The sequence below is a fragment of the Sceloporus undulatus genome, chromosome 4 (assembly GCF_019175285.1).
Source record: "Sceloporus undulatus isolate JIND9_A2432 ecotype Alabama chromosome 4, SceUnd_v1.1, whole genome shotgun sequence".
Classification (NCBI taxonomy): Eukaryota; Metazoa; Chordata; class Lepidosauria; order Squamata; family Phrynosomatidae; genus Sceloporus; species Sceloporus undulatus.
Window position 1 is genome coordinate 212,206,429 of NC_056525.1, and position 25,321 is coordinate 212,231,749.

Genomic DNA, 25,321 nt, shown 5'->3' on the forward strand with positions numbered 1-25,321 from the left:
GACATGGAAGTGTCCCGGGAAATCTATAGATTATTGTGAAGCCAATCGCAGTCAAAAGGAGAGAAGATAAATCTGCTTCACTAGCTACCCCCAACAAGGTAAAAAAAAAAATAGATTTATAAGTTTGATCACTAAAATGAAAATCACAAGAAAAGCAGATGCACCTTAGAGAAATTCTTCATGTAGTCTCTAGAAGGTTCAAAATGTTTTTCTTCACTTAGACAAGGCTTACCTACCTGATTGTTTCAATTCACGTGTGCGTACTGTTCGTTTTCAATAAAAGGTTTGTTGAAACATGGCAAACTGATCTTTTTTATGGTGCAGGCAAATATCCCTATTCTTTCAATTTTATTTCTGCCTCTGGTACCAAAATGTACAGTTGGTCCTCCATTTCTGTGAGGGATCCATTCCAACCCCAACCCCCCAAAAGAGGCTCGCGCATATTCAAGCCCCATATGCTTGAAAGGGGAGCACCCCTGTGTGTGCAGACCAGGTTCTCCTATCATTAGATTTTTCTTCAAAATTCATAAAGGAGGGCATCTATTCCACTAACAGAACAATCCTATTCCTATCTATTCATAAGTAAGTCCTATGAAATCAATGGAGATTACTCCCTGGAATATATAATAAGGCCACAGCCTGAAGTCAGCAACTATTCTTCTGCACCATTTGGTTATAACCCCCCCCCCCCCCGACTCCTTAGGCTCATCTGTTTATTTAAAATCATTTTTGTTTATGTCCCTTTTATTCATCTCCCCACAACTTGCATAAACCTTTGAAATTCAGAAAGCTTCACAATAACATTTTTATTAAACAATTATTAAAACAGTTATTAAAATAGGGCAGAAACAGTTAGAGCAGTTGTTAAATAATTCATTTAATTAATCAATTGATGGCTTTTAAATGATAAGTGATATATACATTATTAGTCTGACAAATTTATTGTTATTCTTATCTGTAGTGCTAAATTGACTTTATTATGTGATACCACAAAATCCTTGGCGACAGGATGGGATCCTGTTCTCAATATTATTTTACAATCTAATGATGCTGAAAAAAATTCACATACACCTGTGTAATGGGGAGGAAGTACATTGATTACTGGCTCCTCATCCTCATTATTTTAGCACACTGCTGTCAGAAAGAAAATGTCTCCTACCTTAGGCTAACTGATACTCTAGGTGGTGATGACAGAACTGTCTGAATCTGTTGATTTTGCTCTCCGCTTCCTGCAGGACGTGTGTGAGTTGGTGAAACCTAGCAACAGAGACAAAAATTCAAATCTGAGTACAGATTTTCAGTTGGGAGAGATTAGACATATCATAGAGACAAATCAAATATCTGATAGCCTGTTTCTCAACAGCTCACTTGCCAACTCAATCCCACCGGATCTTTGAGAATGGAACTCAGCTTGCTTTTTAAAAGAATTTTCCAAAATTCACAATTTCCCCCCCATATTTCAAATTGAGTTGAAAAATGCTTTAGGGTGGGGCAAACTGAAATTGCCAGAGTCATGCATCCAGGTGCAGCCTGGGATGAATGTTCAAAATCCTGTTTTGTTTGTTTGTTTGTTTAGATAAGCTCTTTATCTTTAATACCTATATAATAGGCAGGTACACCACGGCACTTCCTCTGCTGATAACAGCTGTGCCTATTGAGTTTGGCCAGTGCACATGGATGAGAATTTTGTTTCATTTTTTTAAAAAATTACCAACATATTTTAATTTCTTTGTAGTTATGACAGAAACAAACTTGAGTTGTTTTTAAAAAGATCTAAATGTAGGAAAAATTTCATGATAAAATAAAAACAACAAATTTCCTTACTTCTACCTGTCAGTCGATGCAAACTTTGAGCAGAACATTTGATATCATCCTTAAGTTACTGTGCCATCTCAGACAGACACGCAAGAACCAGGGCAAAAAATGTTAAGTAACAATGAGCATTTGTGCATACCATGCTCCCTTGTACATCCAAAGTGTAACATCCCCATGTATGACTGTACTACGTTGTCCTACTGAACATTTACCAGTGTTTCTCCATCTCATCGGCTTCCTAGCTACAAATACTCCTCCTGTTCCTTGAGCATATCCAGCATTGGGAGGAAACATGGGATGGGTAGAGGACAAGGGCTACTCCTACAAAAGCTACTATGTGGCCAGGGAAAGGTCATTCTGTACATTAATATTTATTTGTAGCATTTATAAACGGCTTGATATAATAAAATCTTCTAAAACTACATTATGCTATTTGAACCATCCTTGACATGTTCACGGAATAAGATTTTGTGATCTGTTCTCATGTACAGCTGTATACCAGATATTTCTCCCTAAGATTTAGCAAGAACCTAACTTCATGTAATTTAAACTCCTGCTTCCTGCTCTGCCTTGGTGCTGAATGTAACAGAAGTTAACATATATTTTAATCTTCTTGCTGAGCAGTTGTATATCTGGCATTTAGTTTGATTTCCTAGGACATTCCAGTTTGCAGGGCGAGAAGGGTAAGCTATGCAACACATGGTAAACAAGAAGTACTGCTACTCAAGTGACAGACTATTAATGAGTTTGCTCAGAGAAAAGCCTCAATAACTTTAAGAACCTGGCACTTCATCATGCCTTGTGTAGTGAAAGGTGGCAGTGATATCACAGCAATTAGTTTTAAAGTGTACAGCAAAGACATTTTTACCTGCAAATAGACTTACTTATAAAATTAAGGCATGAAGCTGACACAGTCCTGGAAAGCCACTGAAAGGCACCTATCCAATCTACTGCCCCACAGCTGAACCCCCCGCCACTCAGGATTAATGATAGTGTTTCATTTTCTCAGCTTTGAAAGTTTCCTAGCATCTAGACCAGAACTGTACATGGATTTGTACACTACTTCAAGACAGCACTAATGAAGCCACCAATACTGCAGCAAAGTGGATTTAGATATTTGCACCCAAAGTGGTTACTAAGCTATAGTGGGATAGAGGGTCATTAACTGATTATTTCCAATGGGAAAAGAAAAGGAGACAGAGAAAAGAAGTAATATTAAAATTCTAAGGTGGCATCCAGTATTTCTTCAAATATTGCATATACCTGGACATGCATGAAGCATTTCATACTAGAAGCACATCATAACCTAAACACAGTGCATTCCTTTCACTATTAAACTGCACAACAGGTTTTAAATATACAGCATTATGAAAACCCAATGTGGTTTTACAATTTTATGAGAATTGGAATACACACACACACACACACAGTATCTGTTCATCATTTTAAACTACTGAACAGAAATACCAGAATATTTTTTCTCTCTCTCACATTCATATCCATACCCACACACACCTCATAAATATAATATGTAGTTAAAAGAGTTCATTCATGATAGGTCAAATATTACTTGTATGAGTGGAAACACATGCTTAATCCAGTTCCCTTTGGTGTCTGGTTTACAGCATGTCTAATGAAATCCTTGGATTTCTTCCACTACTTGTGCCAATTTTTTGAAGTGCCACAGAGAACAAACCACCTTTATAATTATTCTAGATCAACCATATTGTCATGAAATCAAATTTTGGGAGTATTTTTATGCACAGCATGTTCTGCTAAGAGTATCTTGTTCAAATTGCTGCCAGCATGATGCCTTTCACCGCTAGCTGTTCCTTGATGGAATTTAATAAATATTCATTGGCAGAATGCAATGTAATTGAATCAGCTACTTTCATTTTTATCAGCTCAGCAGGAGACTACAGACTCTACAGAAAACCTCCAAGACATGCCAAAGGTTGACAGTAAGAGGCTTTTGTGATTCACATGGTGAAGAGAGAAGACGCGGACAGTACCTTATCGGTGTCTAATTCACACTGTCAGAAGGCAGAGGTTTTGTATAACCAGCACACATTCATGGCTAATGGAAAATTCTGAACATGTAGCCTTAGGTAAAATACTTTGATATATAAGAGACGTATTCTCTGATAGAGATCATTTAAATACTAGAACAATTATTTTAATAAAAATTAGAATATTACTCATTTATTTATGATAGTGATTGGTATTAGGTGAAATGTAAGACACTACATGCAGAGAAAAATGGCAAACAAAAGAGGGTTTCATCAGCTACACAGAAGAATGATAGAAAGTAATGTAGCGATTACAACGGATTGCAGTAAATCAACAAAAACAATGGAAAAAAGGAAATTAGCAAGTTAGTGTTATACGAAACTTATAACCTAATAGACTGGAGGACATCCAAAATAGGTTGGTATAACTTTAGGACAAATAGGAGTACTACTTCCACAGGGATCTACCATCTAGGAGAAATGTTTTAGTACCAGATGTTAAAGCTTTATCACATGAGGCTCTTCTCCAACTAAAACACTGCTGTTTCTAAAAAATGCTATGTAATTTCTATGCTTTTTTCTTATTGCTCTTTAGGAACTTTTTCTGGATTGCAACCTTCATTTGCATTAAAAGCTTAGCACATACAGCATTTTGGGTCTTGCCCACCCAGTACCCCCCATACTTCCAAGACATTATGCCTGCCCCTTTCCCTACTTTTACACACACACACACACACACACACACACACACACACACACACACACACAGAGAGAGAGAGAGAGAGAGAGAGAGAGAGATGTCACAGAAATATAAATGAAAATAGTCTTGACATTTAAAAAGTTTTTTCCCCCCTCCTGGAGGGAGCTTCCTGATCAGGACCAGACTTCTAGTTTCAGACTTACCTTCTCACTTGCAGATGAAAGCCAGTAGCTACTGATCTATCTGTCTGATCTATCCTGATGCTGGCTTTCATCTGCCAGCAACTAAGTAAGTCTGAAGCTAAAACAAACAGCAAGAAAGAGGCTGAGGAATAATGAAATAAATGCTTTTTTAAACTCAAGACTCTTTTCCATTTATATTTCTAGGCATGTGTGACTGAATGTGTGACACACACACACACACACACACACCCCAGGCAAAACAACAGAGCAAAGTTTTGGCTTCTCTAACAGGCCCCGGTTGGGGACCGGTCATTTGCCAATGGATTTTTTTTTCTATAAAGAAAAAAAAGTTTAAAATTTTCTCAGTTACTTTGCCAGTTGAAAGGAACTTGTTTAAATGTTTGCCTTTTCTCTTTCTCACCTGATCATAGAGCCCCTAAGCTGCACTCAAAGCACATCCAGTGATCACTCCTGACCATCCAAAATCAGCATTAAAGTGCAAACAAACTATTGCATTGGAAATGATAGCAGAACAGTAGTGGGAAAGGAGGTTGTTAATTAATTTTTGTGTTAATAAAAAGAAATTTCTTTCAAAACGGTCTCCCATGGGAGAACCACAGAAGAATGGTATCATGTAATAAACTTGAACTGGAGATGCTGTTATCCTGGTGTAATTGCGATTTACCTGTGTTGTGTGATGAAGCCCTTATAATAAGCATCAGTGTAAGGATGAAAACATTAACTGATTCACAGTTGAAATGCTTTGAAACCCTTTGGGTACACTTTGAATAGAAATTCAAATGAACTAACTCCTATATCATCTTTTGACAGCAATTATGCATCTACAAATAAAGGATGGGGAACATCAGGCTGTATTAAAGATATCTGTCCACCAGCAGAATGAACACTGCTGGAAGGTTAAAATTTCCCTACCCCCTGCTGTTTTGCCCATCTGCTCTAGATGGTTCCTCACAATTTGGGTCCTGAAAGGGAAAAGGCAAACCTCTAGTCCACAATCAGAGGTTCATATATATAACATTGGATTTAGTCCGGAATGCAATGGAATGTTCCAACTAAGCAAAGAGCAAGACTGAATCCTGCCCAGCATGTATCAAATTATTAAGAAATTTTCCCATTGTTTTTAATTGTTGGTTTTCTACTTACTGGAACACCAGTGAAGGTAACAGGGGGTGACTGCCACGAGATGCTAAAGCTATTTCCATTAGGTGTGAACTTGGTTGACCCTGGAATATTCACAGGAGCGGTGGCCTGTTTTAAAGAACAGTCAGTCAGTTAAGGAAGAACAGCTTTATCTTACAGAATGATGGGTTAGACTGACTCATTCTAAGAACTATAGATCAGACTCAGTACTGGCAAGAGATAGCTTTGGTGTGCTGTTCTATCTTTTATGGAATTCTCTGAATGACATAAGGGAATGGCTAAAAATACCCATTGAACCCTATTTCCAAAAGGATGGTTATGTTCATCTGTTGCAACAAAACAACAGAATCCTGTAACACTTTGAAGATAAAAAAAAAATCTATTATAGCATTAGATTCTGTAGCAAACAATACTTCATCGGATGCATACAAAATACACAAAGTTAGAGTGGGCAGGATGATGGACTGAGAGATCAGAGAGAAAGTAAATGAGACAGCAGTGACAGTGACAATTCCATTAATAGCACTGGCCATTCTCAAATGTGTTATTGCTAACAATGCAAATGTTCTGTCATTAGCTAGGTCAAGTAACACATGCAAGGATAATAATTCAAACTTTTGATATAGAATAACTGATTTTTATCACAGTACAAGTCATAATTGACTGGCCTGGTGTCAGTATGTTTATTTTGTGAATGGCCAGTCTTAATGGAATTGTCACTACTTTGGGAATTTAATTCCTCTCAGATCTCACTACAGTCCCAACATCAAGCACAGGTGACACCATGTACACTGATGGCATTATATAAATGGAAGAAGATGATAATAATAGTAATGTGTATTACGTTTGCCTATAACCCTGAATAATAATCTCTCTATATAATGAAGTGGATTCTAGTTCACAAAAGCATGTATTTTAATAAATATGTTAGTTTTTAAGGTGCTACAGGTTATATGGCTGTTTTTCTTTTACTAAGAGTAGAAGAAGAACTCTAGTTTCTATAATTTTGTAAAAGAGAAAGGATTTTCTATACTAGTCAGATATAAAAAGACTATTTAAAAGATAAGATCTTACAAAAGCAGCACTTATGGGAGTGATAACAATAGAGTTGGAGGGGGAAAAGATATTTGCTAGTTTCTGGATAAATTAGCAAAGAATGATTAAAAGAACAGTAATGAACAGGAGCAAACACATAGTGTTATCTGTTGCTATCATCATTTTATAACTAAAATGTTTTGGACATGAAACTAATCTAACTTTTGATACAATAGCAAACCCAAAGTGGAGCAGAAATGAAGCACACAAATATATTTCATAATTAGACTGAAATTATTGAAAAAGCAGAGCTTATTGATACTACAGTGGTACCCCGGGTTACGAAATTAATTCGTTCCGCGGTTAATTTCGTAACCCGAAATACCTTCGTAAGCCGAATTCCCATAGGCGCTAATGGAAAAATAGCTCTCTGCTGCCCTCCGGTGGCGGAAAATAGCGCCGCGGTTTTTTCGTAACCCGAAGAAACCTTCGTAAGCCGAAGCAATAAATCCCTATGGGATTTTTTCGTATCCCGAAAAATTCGTAACCCGGCGCATTCGTATCCCGGGGTACCACTGTACTGTCTCTTCTCTCACTTACAGCTGAAGTTGCTTCTCTCACTTATACTTGACAGGTTGCAGAACTTTCCTCTCTAAGATTTGTACAGGGATGGGAAGGTGCACCTGCCTATCTCTGCATACACCACCATCTGATCATTTCAGTATCTGCAGGACCTGCAGTCCTCACTGACCAAACTTCAGCAGAAGTAAAAGGCCAGTTGGGGAGTGGGGACCTCTGCAACTTTTTGGATGTTGAATTGCACCTGCTACCAGCTCTAGTCACTACAGCCAATACAATACAGAGGTATTCTGGGAGTTAACAATCAATAACATCTATAAGGCCACACAATCCCCAGCCCGGTTTAAGTACCAGCTACTATACACCCACTGATTAAATGGGTCTTACTCTAAATGGGATAAACAATTGGCTAACAGTTACCTTTCTCATATTCTTTGCCTTTACACACCAGTCAAAACCCTGGCTTTTTTTCGAAGGCCTCTCTTATATTTTGTTGCTGAGTTATGCTCTTTACCTCTTTGTTTCCTTTTGATATTATATTTTGTAGATTTAATATAATTTTAATTTTTTTTTTTTGTCAAAAATATTTTCAAATATAAAGAACATAACACATCATTTTAATTGTAGGTATAAAGTCAAGTGAGGTGTAGTGCTGTGCTGTGCTGTGTAGTGGTTTCAGCATTTAACTATTAAGCTTATCACACAGCCCCTGGGGATGTGATGGGGGCGTAATGAAAGGGGGTGGGATGGGAACAGAATGGGGCAAAGGACACATTTTACCACATGCCGGAATACCAACGATTCCACCGGAAGTTCCCATTCTGCTCCCAATCTGTCTCACAGGAGGCGATATTCAGGAACTGTTCAGAAGCATTCCTGAAATGCATCCTTTGCCCCATTCTGTTCCCATTTCGTTACGCCCCTTTCGTTACGCCCCCATCACATCCCTGGGGGCTGTGCGATAAGCTCTTATGATTCAAAAAGCAAACATGCAAGAGACAATAGCAGGGGCTGTGTATGTGATGTGGTTGCTTGGGACGCCACAGGTCAAATAGCAAGGAAGCTAGTAATGGGGGAGTACATTGGCATTCCTGGCATGGTACATGAATATGTTAGCAGCAGGTGAGAAAAAGACCCAGATTTGCATTAACAAAAAGTGAAAGACTGGCAATGCATGGGCAAATCTTTAAATAGATTTGCATTTCTAGTATCTATTGAGTTCTAATATTATCATAGTCTAGCGGTTTGAACATTGGACTACAACTCTGGAGACCAGCTCAAACATGGAAGCTCATTGGGTGATGTTGGGCAAGTCACATTTTTTCACTCTCAATGGTTGTAAACATCCTGACCAACTTAATTTGTTGTTAACTGCCTTCAAGTCAACTTTGGTGACCCTATGAATGAGGCATCTCTCAGACACCCTATCCTCGATGGCCCTGCTCAGTTCCTGCAGACTTAGGATCATGTCTCTTTTGATTGAGCCTATCCACCTGGTGTGTGTGGTCTTCCTCTCTTCCTATTGCCTTCTGTCTTTCAAAGCATTATTGTATTTTCTAATGAGTCATGTCTTCTCATGATATGTCCAAAATATGACAATCTCAATTAAGTCATCCTGACTTTTAGGAGGAGTTCAGATCTGATTTGTTCCAGGACCCATTTGTTTGTCTTTTCAGTCATCCACGGTATCCACAGAACTCTTCTCCAGCACCCTATCTCAAATAAGTTTATTTTCTTTTTTTCTTCACCACCCAGCTCTCTCACCCTTACATGGTGATGGTAAATGCAACGGCTTGAACAATCCGCATTTTAGTATATTATTGCACTTTAGGATCTTGTTTAGTTTTTTCATAAACTGCCCTTCTCACGCCTAATCTCCTGATTTCTTGGCTGCAATTTTCATTTTGATCAACAATTGATCCAAGGTATGGGAAGTTTTTATTTCAATTTCCTCATTGTCTATATTGAATTTGTGTAGATCTGCCATGGTCACTGTTTTGGTTTACTTGATGTTTAAAATTAAACCTGCCTTGGAACTTTCCTCTTTGCCTTTCCTTAGTGATTGTTCCAGATCTTTGTTATTTTTTGCTTTTATTATGTTGTCATCTGTGTATCTTTAAGTTCATTGTATGACTTTAAGTCATTTTGGACTTATGACATCCCTAAGGTAACCCTAGCATAGGGTTTTCTTGGTAAAATTTGCTAAGTGGTATGAGCATGTTAATATCACTTGGCAAAACCCTGATAGATTCGTCATAGGTTCACCATGAGTTGAAAACATCTTGAAGGCACACAAAAACAAAATGCATCTGAAGAAGTGGGCTTGTATCCACGAAAACCCTGATAAAATAAAAATCAGTTAATCTTAAATGTGCTGACATATTTTTCCCTCCCCTCTCCTCCCCTTCCACCTTTTTATTCTTAAGCATGTGAATCCACAAATTATAATGAAACAGACCTTCGAATTCTGATTTCTTGACTACAGTCTTTGTTTTGATTAATGATTGGCCCAAGGTACAGAAAATCTTTTAACTATTTCAGTATCTTCATTATCTGCTTCAAAGTTATGTAAAGCTATGATCATTTTCTTTGCTTCTTAATAGAGTAATTATTATATGAAAAAAAAACCTTTTACCTGATAAGCATGGTCAGAGTGAATGAGGTAGAGGTTGGTAGGAGCTGAGCGGCTTAGAGGTGTTATTCCTTTAGCATCTGTTTTGGCACATGACAGCTCATTTTTGCTCATATCTTGGGAAGGAAAGGAAAGAGGAGATGCTAGAGATGGAGAGACTGGAGATAAACCACTTAATCCATCTGCTACTGAATCAGTGTTGAGACGAATTTCTGTGTAGTAAAAATCTTCCTCTCCATCACTGTAGTCAGATTCGCCAACACGCCTAAATCAAATGAAGACCAAAAGTTATTTGTAGCATACTAAATTTATTAAATTAAGATAGAACTGTTATGCTGGTACAAGCAGATAAATTATATTTCTCTAGACTTACTCAGCGATATAGTCACTATAGATATCCTTTTTAATTTGTTAGTACTTGTATGTTTAACTGAATGTGTAAGAAACAGAGAATGAAGAGAAAGACGATTCTAATTTCTAAAGCTGTGATTATGAGGGGAATGGAAACCAGGAATGTGATTTAGTTTTAAACCAGTATCTGTCAGCTGTGAACCAGCTGTCTGGACTCAGCTTTGAACCTTGAGACCTAGGTTTCTGCAGTGGCCAGGACTGCATCCATCCCATGGGCTGATTTGGCCATTGTGACAAATACAATCTGTTTAGAATCATAAAATCATCGAGTTGGAAGATACTCCCAAGGGCCATCCAGTCCAGCCCCCTGCCATGCAGGAATACACAATCAAAGCACTTCTGACAGATGGCCATGCTCCCTCTCTTTAAAAACCTCCAAGATAGGAGACTCCATCACATTCCAAGGGAGTGTCTTCCACTGACAAACAGCTCTTACTGTTAGGAAGTCCTTCCTAATGTTGAGCTGGGATCTCTTTTCCTATAAGATTACTGTAATGCACATGGAGCTGCTGTGGAATATTGTTTACAAAAGTTCTGTTGGCAAAAGAGTTGTCCCTCAACTGTTAATTGGGGATTGTTTCAAAGACTATAACACTGTCTTGCTACACCAGCTCCACTGGCTACCCAGTTGTTTCCAGGCAAAATTCAAACTTCTGGTTGTGACCTATAAAGCCTGATATAGCTTAGGTCCAGCCTATCTGATAAACCATATCTCCCTTTATGACCCTGCCCAAGCCCTGTGATCCTCAAGAGAAGTTCTTCTCTCAGTCCCACCACTTTCTCAGGAATATTTGGTAGTGACATGAGAGACAGAATTCCCAATGGTATTCCCAGGCTCTAGGGAGGCTAGAAGGGTCCCCTCCTTGCTCTCCCTCCACTGAAAGGCAAATACTTTTTTTTTTACAGTAACATGTTTTTCAAAAGAGATTATTTTTTAAAGAAAGTGCTTTTCATGTACCATTTTTAATTCTACTGTTTTTGAAGTGCTTTTTATTACTTTTAATTTCATGATTAAATTGTTTTAAATTCTATTTCAGTGCTGACCTAGTGTTTGGTTTAACTCAATGATTCTTAAACCCTTGTGACCCCCCATCTTTTACATCTACATGCAGATGTCATGCCCCCCTTGATGTGGCCTTTGAATCGAAGTATTTTGTTTGTTTAGTGTTAGCATTTTCATTTGCACATGTATGTATATTCATATTTTAACATGAAACAGTGACAGGATGGGTAGCAGAAGAAGAAATGGCTGCTTGGGATGGGCCCTGCCGGAGGCCATGATCCAATGAGCTTCCTGCTCTCCTCTTCCCTCTGGTAGAGGCGGCTGATCCAAGGGCCGTCCTTGCCTTTCTCTTGCCCACCAGGACAGAAAAAAATTGGGACACAGTGGTGGAGGACAGAGGAATCATGGCCTCTGTCTCACACACAACTACACTTGCATGTACCAATGATCACAGATATATACAGAGTCATGCTCTTTCATTCTTCCTTTCATGCACACACATACCTGTTTTTCCTCTTTCACACATCACACAGAAAAAATCATTCTCTTCTGCTCTCCTCCTCTCTTAGGCAAAGGCAGCTTCTCCTTGCCTTTATCTTCCCCTCCAGGGCACAAAAAGTATGGGAAGAAAATTGAGGGGGGGAAGGGAGTCACAGGCTCCACATCTTGGCCCTTCATGAGTAACTCTTGTGCCCCCATGAGAGTCCTGCCCCAAAACTTGAGAACCACTGCCTTAACTATGTTGTATTTGTATTAATTTGTAAGCTGATCTAAGGCCAGATATTTAAAAAGTGAAGTAATTTTATCAGTAGCCATAGCAATAGTGATACTGCTTCTGTTCTGCATAGCAATGTGCAAACAATGTGCAGAATTTGGAGCAAATAGCAAGTTACAGCCTCATTTATATATGTTAGTTTCTATAAAGCACATTAGCTATAAATGGAAAGATTGTTTTGGACTGTGCCAGTACTGAGTTCTTGACTCTGCCACTAGCCAGCAGTCAACTTATTAGTTTTTTGTGGGTTTTTCAGGCTATGTCGCTATGTTCTAGAAGAGTTTCTTCCTGACATTTCGAAAGCATCTGTGGCTGGCTTCTTCAGAGAATGCTTGCCTGGAAAAGAGTTGGATATATATATTGTGTGACCTGGAAAGGCAGGAGTGATTTGCATGTGTATGTTCTGTTGCTAATGGCAGGCCCCAGGGTGGGATGGTCTGCAAAAGAGGATTAGCATCTGCTTGATTAGTGCTCATTGTCTGCTGGGAAGCTCCTGACCCTGGGAGATTTCTCATTTGCATTTGTCTTTATCTTGCTATCTTTCAGGACTGGTAGCCAGAACTTGTTTACTTTAAGGGATTCCTCTTTCCTGTTGAAATTGTCCAGATGTTTGTGGATTTCAATGGCTTCCCTGTGCATCCTGGCATGGTTGTTGTTGGCATGGTCCAGAATTTCAGTGTTTTCAAACAGCATTTTATGCCCAGGATGATTTAACATGTTCTGCTACTGCTGATCTTTCTGGCTGACCCAGTCTGCAGTCATCAAGTCAACTTATTATTTCAGCAAAAAAAAACAATATCCTGAAACAATGTGAGAACTTGTGCTAGATCTAAAAAGTCTACATCAATGGTATACAAATGAGTACTACAAAACTATGATATTCCCACTACCATCTAGATCCTATATGCACACAGATATCAATTCCAGTGAAACCAATTGGACATAATCCTGAGTAAATGTTAGGATCTGAATTTTTTCATGGCTACATGGAATTAATAGTCCCTTACCCAAGATGAATGGTCCGGATATGTTTTTGAATACCAACAGCTGTACTCAGTACCTTTCCACAGTTTTTCCAAAGGCATTTGAACATAACTTTCATGGAATTCTAAGAAATTCAGCAAAAGAGTTTAAATATTAACAAATGTGTTCACATATTGGAATGGTTTTCACGACATTTTCTGCTAACCACTATCCTAAAGTAACTTTAAATTAAGTCTTCAAAGTTAATCTTCTTAAAGAGTAACATGCTAACTCTGTTATACACTGAATAACCATAGGCAATTATTAAAAGTTTCAAAGCTAAGAAATCACACTGGAGCACAGAGTATGTTACCAGAAGAATGACATTATTCAGCTCAGAGCAACATATAGCAAGAGAAAGCAAACATAATATTTTGTAAAATCATTAAGATAGAAGTATCAACTGCATTTATCCAAAAATGTAAACAAATTAAACTCTTGGTATGGGAGAAAATAAACCTGTGCCTTTGGACTGGAAATATAATAAAGATCCAAATACATTGTAATCAAGAGCAAGGCTATACAGTATTTGCTAGCTAAAACAGCAACTAACCAAAGTCTTTTGTCGTATCAGACAAAATACCACAGCAAATAAATCAACACCTTTCATGATAGTTTATTGTAATATTCTGTTGTAATATTTGCAGTTTTAATTATATTTAAGTAAACCATATTTAAAAAAAGAATGCAATGTAAACAGTTTGATATCTTATTATATAATGCTTTTGTCACTGAATCAAGACAGTATTGCTTGCTAAGAAGAAAAAGTACATCTTAAAAGATTTATAGTGATTTATGTTGATGATCTGGGGAAAAGGCAGGATAATTTATTATTTTCTTGTGTGAACTACAGGTAGGGTGACCAGTTTCTCTGCTTTTAAAGGTCATTTTCCTAACAAAGCTTCCTGTTCCCCAAATAAAAGCCTGCAAATATATTTGTGCCCCCTGTCCGCAAGTGGACACATCTTAATAAAGCTGTGGCCATATTACTAGCATGAAGATTAGAGCATGTTTTTCAGCTGCAGTGTTCAATTTATTGATCAGTTGGATTCAATTTTAAAAAAAATTTTTTTTAATGATCATAAGAGATATTCCCTCCTAACATGTTTTCTAAAAACATGACTATTTTTAATGAAAAATACTTATAACCCATCTTAAGTACCATCTTAAAAGAGGCATTTCTTGCTTTGTTTCTCTTTAAGATAAGATGTCATATAGCACACAGTAATTATCTTTTTTTTTTAAAAAAATGCTTCCTCGGAACAGTTGTTTTAAAATACACAAATAAAATCCATACATCAATTTAAGTCAACTAAGGCATGTACAACAATTTGACTGACAGCATAATCCTATGTATTTCAAAGTACTGTAAATCCTGTTGTGTTCACCTGGGTAAATATTGTGCAGGAATAGTCTACTGCAGATTTCTAAGTGCACTACATGTAGGAGTTTATCACACACGAGGGCTCCCGTCGCCCAAACGTCATCAAACTGCGATGGAAGCGCCATGGTGGGATCGCACCTGGCACTATTAAAATGTAACACTTTCGTTTTCATCATGGAAGCGTTATCGCAATCATCAGGAAAACAGCCCTTTCTTATTAACAGATTAAATTGTTAATAACGTTACACTTTAATAGTTACACTTTATCGCGTGTGATAAACTCCATACATATGTACATACAGTAGGCCCTTGCTTTATGCAGGGGATCCATTCTGCCCCCCCCCACATAAAGCAAAAAATGTGTATGCTTGAGCCCCATTATGTCCAATGGGGCTCGTGCTCCCTGTGCGGCTGCATGCGTGCCCCACATGCCATTCATGAGTCCCACTGGATCTAATGGGGCTCATGCGCACATGCCAGGCATTCACCCATTTCCTGGGTGGCTTCAGCGTATGCTGAAAGCCATCTATAAGGAGCCCACATATGGTGCGGGCTCACTTTATAACATTACTTCCAAATTGAAGAAAGGAGCAATGTCACCTTCCATTTCAGGGTGGAATCTCATCTATTCACAGTTTGTGAAAATATAAGAGCTTTATAATGACTAGTTAATTTAAATTTGGTAACTCTACTAGTTAGTCATCTCTCCACTATAAAAAGGGGGCTATCTTTGTGTGGGAAAAGGGATAGGAGAAGCTATAACTGTGTGATTATGACCCTGAACAGACAGGCCAGGATGACACAGGTTAAGTCTGTGTTATCCTGGCCCAGGTTCCAACGTAGATCGATCTCCTGGCTGGCACAGGGATGAGGAGGTGTTTACACACTATTGCTACCACATGTTTCTTACTTTACTCCACTGTTGCTGCTAGCGAGAAGACCCCCATCACCTCATCTGATGTGGAAATGGGGCACCTGGCTAGGTATCCCAATTCCACAACAGATACAGTGACTGCAGTCTTCTCACTAGCAGCAGTGGCAGAGTAAAGTGAGGGGCGAGCGGGGCTATCTGATTTGTCGGGGTTTGATCCTGTTATTCTGGCCTTCATTAAGACCACTTTGACCTGGGATTGGCCCAGATCCACTGGATCCATGTCTGGACTGCTGGATCCTGGCCCAATCCCAGCCCAGGGCTCATGGCCTTTGTTGTCCAAACAAGATGATATGAGTCCGGAGGAACACGGACCTTTGGGCCCATGCAGACAGCCTCTTTGTCTTCCTCTGAAAATAAGTCAGTAAGACTGGAGAGTGTGGAGGCACTTAAAGGCATCATGACGGGTATATCAGTAATAATAATAATAATAATAATAATAATAATAATAATAATAATTTACTTATATCCTGCTCTTCAGCCAAGGCTATCAGAGCGGCTTACAAATTGTTAATTAGACATTTCCCTGCCCTGGTCCTCTATATGTTGTTATTATTTATTTAGAATTTGTTGGATTGCAGGTCCCACAGTATGCCACCTCAGGCTATACTACCTAGGAACATGGGAGTTACAGTCCAACAATATCTGGAGGGTCACTCATCCCCATCTTTGAAGTATGTATACATCATAGTAAGTTGCATTTCTGCATTACAGCTCCTAGAATCACCCAGCCGGTGTGGTCACAGGAGCTGTGGTGCAAAACCCTTACAAGCTCTGAAATTTATGATCATATGGCACATGTGCTTCTGAGTCTGCCCCATGTGTAATCCCAAATAGCTATGTCTCCCATAAACCCAGCACCATCACGCTTACCTTTCTTTTTCTAGGAATGGGCTCATCAAAGAGGAGGCTGCTGGTTTCAGCCTCATCAATACCATCATCTGTTTGAGAGAGCAAGCGGAAAGGTTTGAAGCTGTCAGCAGAAAGAGGTGGTGATGGGGTGGATGGATTTGACTGGTCACTTGGAGCACTCCAGCTCCAGTACCCACTGCTGCCGGTACTAGAAGGCACAAATCCTCCTTCTTTCCAAGATCCATTTAGGGATTCTAGAAATTTGATGAGAGAATAAGAGAAAAACCAAATAAAAATTAAAGCTAAACTTTACTAGATAGATCAACTCTTTCAGTTACAATATTTTTAGAAAGAGAATTTAAGCAACAGTTCTGAAACCATAAAATGAAGACTCCTAGACTGTTGAAAACGAACAACTGCATAATAACAATATATCAAGGGCACATTCCAGTTTTTCTGGATGCACAGATGGCTGAATGGTTATACTTTCCAAGCTGTATAGAACTGGGGTGTATCACTTAAGCACACGTGCTTGAAGGTTTATTCATATTATTCCTGCCCAGTGTCCAGAACAAAAGGAAGGAAGCCAGACATTGTGCATAGCCAAATCACATGATAAACCACCAAGGTATAGGTTGGAATCACCCCATGTCTTAAATCAGGAGTGTGCAACTGCATGGGGGTCAGAAGACTATATTCCTCAGAACCCTCAGTTGCAGGCTGCACCCACCCAACAAGCCCAAATACCTCTGTTTTCCTTTGAAATCCCAGGAATTCACTTTCTGTGACCAGTTTGAGAGGCACTGTAAAGGAAAACAGTGGTTTTTCAGGCATAGCATGGGTTTCTGGGATGCTTTCAGGGCTGGTCTGGTCTGGGGTATTTTGCATGCTTTTATGTGTTTAGAAGGCTTTGCATGGTTTGAGAGCAAAAATCTGCCAGAAAATTGCACCATTTTTAAAAAAACAACATTTTTGTGTGTTGAGGGACTTTGGAGGACTGGTGTGGGGCTTCAGGGGCCACAAAAGTGGAGTCCAGGGACCATATGTGATCTGCAGGCTACTCTTTGTTCATGCATGCCTGAAATGGTTCCCCTTTCAAGTACAAGAGTTACTAATTAGATAGAAAGTTGAAGAAAATATTTGGCTAGGAGCTGGTTAGGAAGAGTCTTTATTGACTTTGGTTCTCAGCTTGTTTTCTAGTTGTTTTGTTTACTGCATTCATAAATACATCTTCTGACCTCTAAAATATCAAATGTCTGTGTTACATACCTTCAAAGAGCCTGTTAACTTATAACCCCATGAATTTTATAGCCTTTCTAAAGCAAGGAACAATTTTCTTAAGCAAAGTGTTTTGCCATTTCCTTTCCTTGAAATATAGTCTATAGCGCCTGATATTACCATCAGACTTCCATCCAAGTGCTAACCAAGGCTGGCCCTCGTTAACCACTAAAGTCACATGGGATCTGATGTCTTCAAGGCAGGGAGGTGGGGGGGGAATCCACCATTTTACTGTACTTAAAGGAAAGAGAACCTCAGTATGTTGAGACCCCCCCCAAATCCCCCAAAACAAGATTTATTGCCCTTGTGTGAGAGTAAAAAGTCCAGCTTTATATTTCATAAGCCTCAGCAATAGCAAAAACAAAAACAACCAACCCCCCCCACACAAAACTTTTGTTACATTGTGTAAAATATAACTTACTATGGCGGCTCCCTTTCATTAGATTTTTGAAGAAAAAAGTCCCCACATGCTAATGTCATGGGAAAATAAAGTCCGATAAACTTGCATAACTGAGATAAAACATTTGTAAAATCATACTGATATAATGAAATGTGACATATCTTTGTACAGAAAAAAATCAGGAGAGCAGTGAACATGGATGCAGCTGGTCGGTGGGATAAACTGTTGAACTGGAGTTGGAGATGGCAGCCTCCCAGGGAAGTACCTTAAAACCTTGGTCTGAAGTCCAAGCAAGACTTGCCATTGTAAAATTCATGTCATATTGGAAGGAGTATAAAACTGCTTCCTGTCCCAACTGAGGCTTCTTAGAACAAATGCTTCCTGATATCTGGAGTAACTTTGAGATAACATATATAAAGTAGTCCTATATGAATTTATGGCCATGGCTTTAACTATGAAAAGGACTAGCTATGGATTTTAAAGCACATTTCCTATAAACGTGCTCACAGGAGAGTATCTATAGAAATATCTTTTGTACCCTGTCAAGAAAATGTTCTTTAGAAAAGTGCTTGTGATCCCATCTGCTGAAGTCTCTTTTATATCACTTGTGGAGAGGAACCGGCTTAAAATAAAATACATCTATAAGGTAAAGCAAATTTTAAACAGAGATACTTCACAGTAACCTTTTTACAAAAATGCACCACATGCATCTGAGGAAGTAGGCTCAAGTCTGCAAAAACCTATGCTACCAACTTCCATCTTTCAGTCAGACTCCAAGGTGCTGCAAGATCCCTTTGCATACAAAATTGAGTTTAACTTATTACTTGGCTAGCTTTATTACAGATAAGCTGGTAACAATTACTGAATATATACAGTAGTTCCTGTTGAAACACTGAGCCATTAGGAACAATTCTTCAATTCATCTTGTGTCTGGTAGTGCAGTGCTTTCATTAATTTTTTACAAATATATGTATGCATAACACCTCATGTCAACTTCTAAGTTGAGGACAATTTAAAAATGCTGTTTGTTCACAGAAGCCGAAGGAAAACAAAAAATACCTTTCATTCAAATGTAATTTTCAGTCACTTAACTATGCCATTTCTGTGTTCTCTGGCTTTTTAGCTTCTTAAAAAATAGATTTAAATTGGGAACAGAATTTTGAAAGAAGAAAGCCTGATAGAATGAAGCTGATTGCAAGGTAAAAAACAAAACAAAAAATATTTCCTATCATCAGTTTTCTTATTCTTTGTCTTACTGAAATAAGAATATCAGTTTGATCCTGTGCTCTACACATTACACACAACTACAATCTTCTTTCCTGACACTTTAAAACAACAACAACAACAACAAGAGGGGGAAAAAACCCTGCGGAGGATGTCCTTGGAGGAGAAGAACTCCCAAGTGAAGAGAAGGAGATGCTCAACCTTTTTCTGTCACTTGTTATTTAATCTGACTGTTCAGGTCCAGAGCTTGGAGAAGTTACTTTTTGGACTATAACTCTCTGTAGTGATCATGGCCAATGTAATCTTTAAAAAGTAACTTTTCCATGCTCTGCCCTAGTGGATAAGAGTGATTTCTGAGCTAAACAATGGTCATTCTCGATTCAGCATGATACTAGAACAGGATAATTCACAGGTTTGGCTTTCCCAGTTTGATCTTAGCAGAGAAAAAGTTGATATTTCAATGTAAGTTTCCTATTGCTTTTCACATGTGAGGGTGAATGCACATTTACCATTGGGTCGGACAGGAGGGCTGCGAACCAAAGGGCTGGTGGATAAGCTGGTTAGTACCATAGCTGCCGTGACTTTATCCATGTCCAGTTCTTCTGAAGATTTTCTGAAAAAGAAGGTGAAAACAAACAAAATCCACACATCAGCAGCATGTAAGGAATCAATAGGGCCACTGACAATCTCAGCCCTTACTCTGCAGAATCTATAAAGAACAGCAAAAGGAACATCCAGGTATGATTCTATGATTTTAACTCAGTTCAGCAATATCTCCTATGTGCCTGCCCAAGGATTGAAAGGATTGTTGTTGTAGTCCTTTGTCTGTGTATCATCAGTGGGAGCAATACTATGGGCAAGGATGTGCAAGCCTTCTCCACTGGGCCACAACACTTGTATAATGTCCTCACCTTGGAAACCTAACCGGTGCCAAAACTGGTCTCAGTCTGATGCCAAATTAAACATGGGCCTGTTACAGACTGCCAAAATAAAGCTGCTTCGGGTCTCTTTGGAGATACGTTGTTTAAATGATGTATGGGTCCTAAGAATCCGGAAGCTGCACCAAAGCTGCACTCCAGTGCTTAGGAATGGAGTGTGGCTTTGGCGCGACCTCCGGACTCTTAGGACCCATGCATCATTTAAATAGCATACCTCCAAAGAAACCTGAAGCAGCTTTATTTTGGCAGTCTGTAACAGGCCATGGATTTGTATTAGAGATTTGCAAGGTAAAAAACAAAACAACACTAAAGACATTTTTAATTTTTGCAATGTGTCCAGAAATACGATACAGGAAGAGATACAAATGTTTTAAAAATAAATAAATAAATAAATAAATGGTGTACTTGTGTCTCATTTTCAATAGCTGACCACATTAACATCTTATTTTCCCACACCTCAGATGCACTGTTTCTGTATCTCAAAAGTGACTATCATAAACTTATGATAGGCATTTATTACCACAAAAATTACAACATTTTTGAGGAGCAATGATTTTAATTAGAAATTACTGGTTTTGGCTTCCATGTTTTTGGCTTGCATGTTGCATTAACCAAAGGAGACAAAATTATCTTCATTTTTAAAGAACTTACTACTCAGTTGCATATATACTCTGTGGGCTCATTCCCACTACAATTTACATCGAAATTGGTTATATGACTGTCATCCCCACTGGAAACTGATTCCAATCCTTGTTCAATTGATTTCTGTTGCGATAAAGCGGGGCAAATGCAAAAAAACTGTATTTTTCACCAGAGAGTAGTTTGAAATAGGTTCTTTTGAGAAAAATTGATTCTGGTGCAATTTCAATAAGTGGGAATGACAGATCATAATCGATTCATTCTGAGAGTTGGACAAATGACAGAGGGATGTTTACCATCCCTCCCCAGAGATGTCATACACATACCCAGTGCTGCCTTTTTGTTTTGGGTGCTTTTTTAATGAATAAATTTAATCAATGAATTGATAGATTGGTCAAGCAACTACATGCAAAGCCAAGTAGTTGCTCAACCATTCTATCGATTACTTTTATTATTATTTTTTAAAATGTATCCCCTGTCCTCCTCCTTCTCCTCCCAGTTCCTTTCCTTTATGCAGAAGCACCCGAGCCAAGCCCCTGGCCAGCCCATCAGGGACCGGCAGAGATGGGGAAGCGGGCAGGTCAGCTGCGGTGCCCACTCCCTGGCCTGTGCTCCTCCCTCCCCAGCCTGTGCTCCGTCCTTCCCCTGGCTTGTGTTCCATCTCTGGCTTGAAGCAGCGCAAACTAATGGGGACATGCTAAAAAAACCCAATTCCACTGGCATAAAGAAAAGGTCCATTTTATAGTGGGAACGAGGGATCTTTTGAAATCGATTATAGACACGAAGCAAAGCTGCATCAGAAAGTGTGTTATACTGCCAGTGGGAATGAGTCCTATGCGTATTATCAATAAATATAAACACACTGAAAAGTTAACAAAACAGAAAAGGTACAAAACACACTACAGAAATAACCCAGTTTGAGACCTCTTTAACTGCCCTGGTTCAGTGCTAGGAAAAACCTGGGAATTGTTTATCATGGCACCGGAGCTCTCTGACAGAGAATGCAATATGTCTCACAAAACTATAGCTCCTAGAATTCCCAAGTATTCAGCCAGGGCAATTAAAGTAGTCTCAAACTGTATTATTTCTGCAGTGTGTTTTGAACCTAAGAAGCTCCTTTTTACAAAGTCTTTTCCTGTCCACCCAACACATCCTCCTTTTATCCATCTAGTTTTTTGAAACAGAATTGGCACTGGCAAGTTGGTGCAGGACTGGAGAATATAGGCTTTCAACTGTCAGTTTGCAGCAGTGTGTCTGCAGTTAAGAGTGCAATCAAACTTGAGCTGGGAAAGAATGGGATACTCCTCGGACAATACTACTCGAGTTATGCGTACCTGCCTACAGGAAGCAAAGTAACAGCTGCTGCCTCTATAATCCCTTATCAAGCAGGCATGAACAGCAGAAATGAGAGAAAGGCATAATGAAAAAAGCATAAGCTGCATGTTTGGGCATCAAAAGGGAGATCGTAACAAAAAATAAATGAATGAATCTGGATGCATTTTGGAAGAAGCTTTCATGTGGTCCATAGAAGGCTCAAACTGTTTTTGTTTGCTTACACAGAGCTTACTTGTTTCATTTCACATGTACAAACCATTAGTTTTGAATAAAAACTTTAGTGAAACATGTTGCACTGTTCTTCTTTCTTTCCGTTTTTTTTTTTTAAAAAACACTGTATGAAAACCTATCCTTATTCTTTCCATGTTATTTCGACCTCTGGTTCCAAATTTTCTGTTAAAGAAGTAATTTTCTATTAAGGAACACATCCAGGAACACATGTATACGTATATGTTCGTACAACATTTTCAAAAGGTTCTCTGGCCCAGACTTTGATGTGAGTTCCACACTTTCAGGGCAATTGTTCAGCATTCAGCAAGAACATGTGGGTTACAATCCAATACAGCATCAAACATCAAGAGATTAATTAATAAAACCACAATCAGATGTGGCCTATGGTTTTTGTGTTGGAAGGAAGAGAAAGTTTCTTAAGTATGCACATTTTAAGTTTTATAATGCATCTAAGGCAGCAGTAACAAGCCCCTCCATCAAAGCCAAACCAGACGATACATGGGAGATATTTGATCAAATTCAACCTAAAATGGAGGAATAAGAAGCTACAAATATGAGCAATGGCCCAAGATTATTCATGCACTTCCATCTAATTTGGCCCTCATTTGAAAAGGAAATATTAAAATTAGGCAGCATGTTTATTCAAAAGCATGTGTCAAAACATCAGTTGTATTTGCTCTGCTCTGCTAAAGAGCTGCATCAATATGGAGGATTATTTTTTTAAAAAATATTACTTTGTTTTTTTACTTCTTAAACAACAAGCTCCTCTCACTTTCCCATGAAACTAATTAGACAAAGTAGCCTTAAGGCAAACACAGTGCCCTTTAACATGGATTCAGCTAATGAATGGTAATAATCTTAAACAGCAGGTAGAGAAGGGACGCCCAGCTTCACATGGAGTTATAATGTACTGAAGTATCTATCCTCCCAAACTTGATGGTGTAAAAAGAAGAAGAAGAGATTCCCATGTGGCTAATGAATTTCAGAAACTATGCTTAGTGATTTACTTAACCTAAGGCTGACGACTGTTTTCAATATATACTCTTCATTAACATTGACTGAATTATCATTACTAAGTTGGGTCATTAATGCTGCAGACACTGTTTCAATTTTAGTCAATTTTTCTGATTTTCAAAAAAGCACAATATACTTTAAAATGTTGAAGTAGGGAAAATAGGAACAGTAGTCCAAGGCTCCATTCGCACTGCAGAAATAATGCAGCTTTATTTGACACGGCTTTAACTGCCAAGGCTTGGTGCTATGGAATCCAGGGATTTTAGTTTTGTGAGATATTTAGCCTTTCCTGTCAGAGAGTTCTGGTGCCACAGCAAACTACAAATCCCAATATTCCATTGCAGTGAGATCTTATAAGAGATTTTTGTCCAGGTCCCCCGGCCAGTCAAAAGTTAGTGGGGCTGAGGATTGATATATGGCAGGCATTGTTTTACTTGATGTATAGATGGATTTTATGCGTATAAATATTAAAATACGATGTAATATGTTATAGTATTAAAACACAAAGTTAAAATAGTTTTTATAAATCTCAACCATAATCATTTAAAATGTAAAAACGAAAATCTAATTAGAAGTCAGTCTGCTGATGTAAACCTACTTGAACAGAAATTTTGAGGCCTGTGATGTTCTGAACTTTTTTTAAAGTTATGTTTATTGGAAAAATTAAGTTAAGGTATAAATATGAGAGCAGGAATAGTGTAGTGGTTTGATTGCTGGACTGTGACTGGAGACCAGGGTTCGACTCCTTGCTCAGCCATGAAACCCGCTGGGTGATCTTAGGCAATTTTCCCAGCCTCAAGGGAAGATAACAACAAACCTTCTTTAAACAAATCTTGCCAAGAAAACCCCATGATACGGTCACAGTAAGTCAGAAATGACTTGAAGGCACACAGCAACAAATGTGACTGATAATATATGTAACAGGTAGGTGATCTCTTGCAAGGGGGTATGAGCATAGAATGTGGTGGGTGAGTAGTGATAGACTCAATATTCAAAGGAATTTTTAAAAAGTGGGTGTGCGTGAAGGTAGGTCAGTGAGAAATGTGATTAATCAGAGCTAGGAATAAGACTCAGTTAGTTAGAGAAGTTATGGTGTATAAGGCAGTGAAAGGAAGGACTTCATGTTTTCCACACATAGGAAGCAGTAATTGAGAATGCCTCACCAAATATTCCTCTGTAGGTGACAAAGCTGAGAGAAAGGCCTCTTTTGCAGTATTCACTGCTTGGGAAGGCTTATATGGGAGATGATGTTCTTTCAGATAGCCTGGCCCCAAGCTGTATAGGACTTGAGAAGCACTTTGAATTGTTTTACAGTTACACTGCATCCTTGTTATCCACTGGGGTTTGGTTCCAGGACCCCCCGTGGATAGGGTTGCCATAAGTCAGGAGCTCCAAACTGGGACAAATGTAGGGCAAATGTAGGGCAACATTTTCAAATGTAGGACACATTTTTATAAAAATGGAGGACATGCAAAAAAATTGAGGATTCTTAAAAAATGTTAATATAAATGCATGTTTTTTAGGCATGATCAAAATGGAGGACATTTTGTCATTATTCCTAGACAGAGGGCAGAAATGTACTTGCCCTCAGGTTCAACTGTACTTCTCAGAAGTGTGTACTTGGTCAAGGGACTGTGGTTTTTCTTCACTGCGCATGAGTTTATAAAAATCACAGCAAGTTACATTAGCCGTGCCTCAGAGGCTTGTTGATATCAATATCATCATCATCATCATCATCATCATCATCATCATCATCATCATCATCATCAT

The 25,321-nt window shown here is 38.6% G+C and overlaps 1 protein-coding gene across 2 annotated transcripts in view; it reads right to left on the reverse strand.

Moving 5' to 3' along the window:
- Positions 1-25,321, reverse strand: part of ZNF704 (zinc finger protein 704) — an 89,273-nt gene that overhangs the window by 16,578 nt on the left and 47,374 nt on the right. Inside the window, exons 3-8 of one of the 2 annotated variants that reach the window (XM_042464223.1) lie at positions 19,904-20,007; positions 16,514-16,746; positions 13,310-13,410; positions 10,117-10,378; positions 5,871-5,975; positions 1,160-1,257 (exon numbers count right to left, since the gene is read on the reverse strand). In XM_042464223.1, the coding sequence (XP_042320157.1) occupies positions 1,160-1,257; positions 5,871-5,975; positions 10,117-10,378; positions 13,310-13,410; positions 16,514-16,746; positions 19,904-20,007 (903 nt within the window). The remainder of the gene's footprint in view (positions 1-1,159; positions 1,258-5,870; positions 5,976-10,116; positions 10,379-13,309; positions 13,411-16,513; positions 16,747-19,903; positions 20,008-25,321) is intronic. The other variant, XM_042464224.1, reaches the window with a different exon arrangement.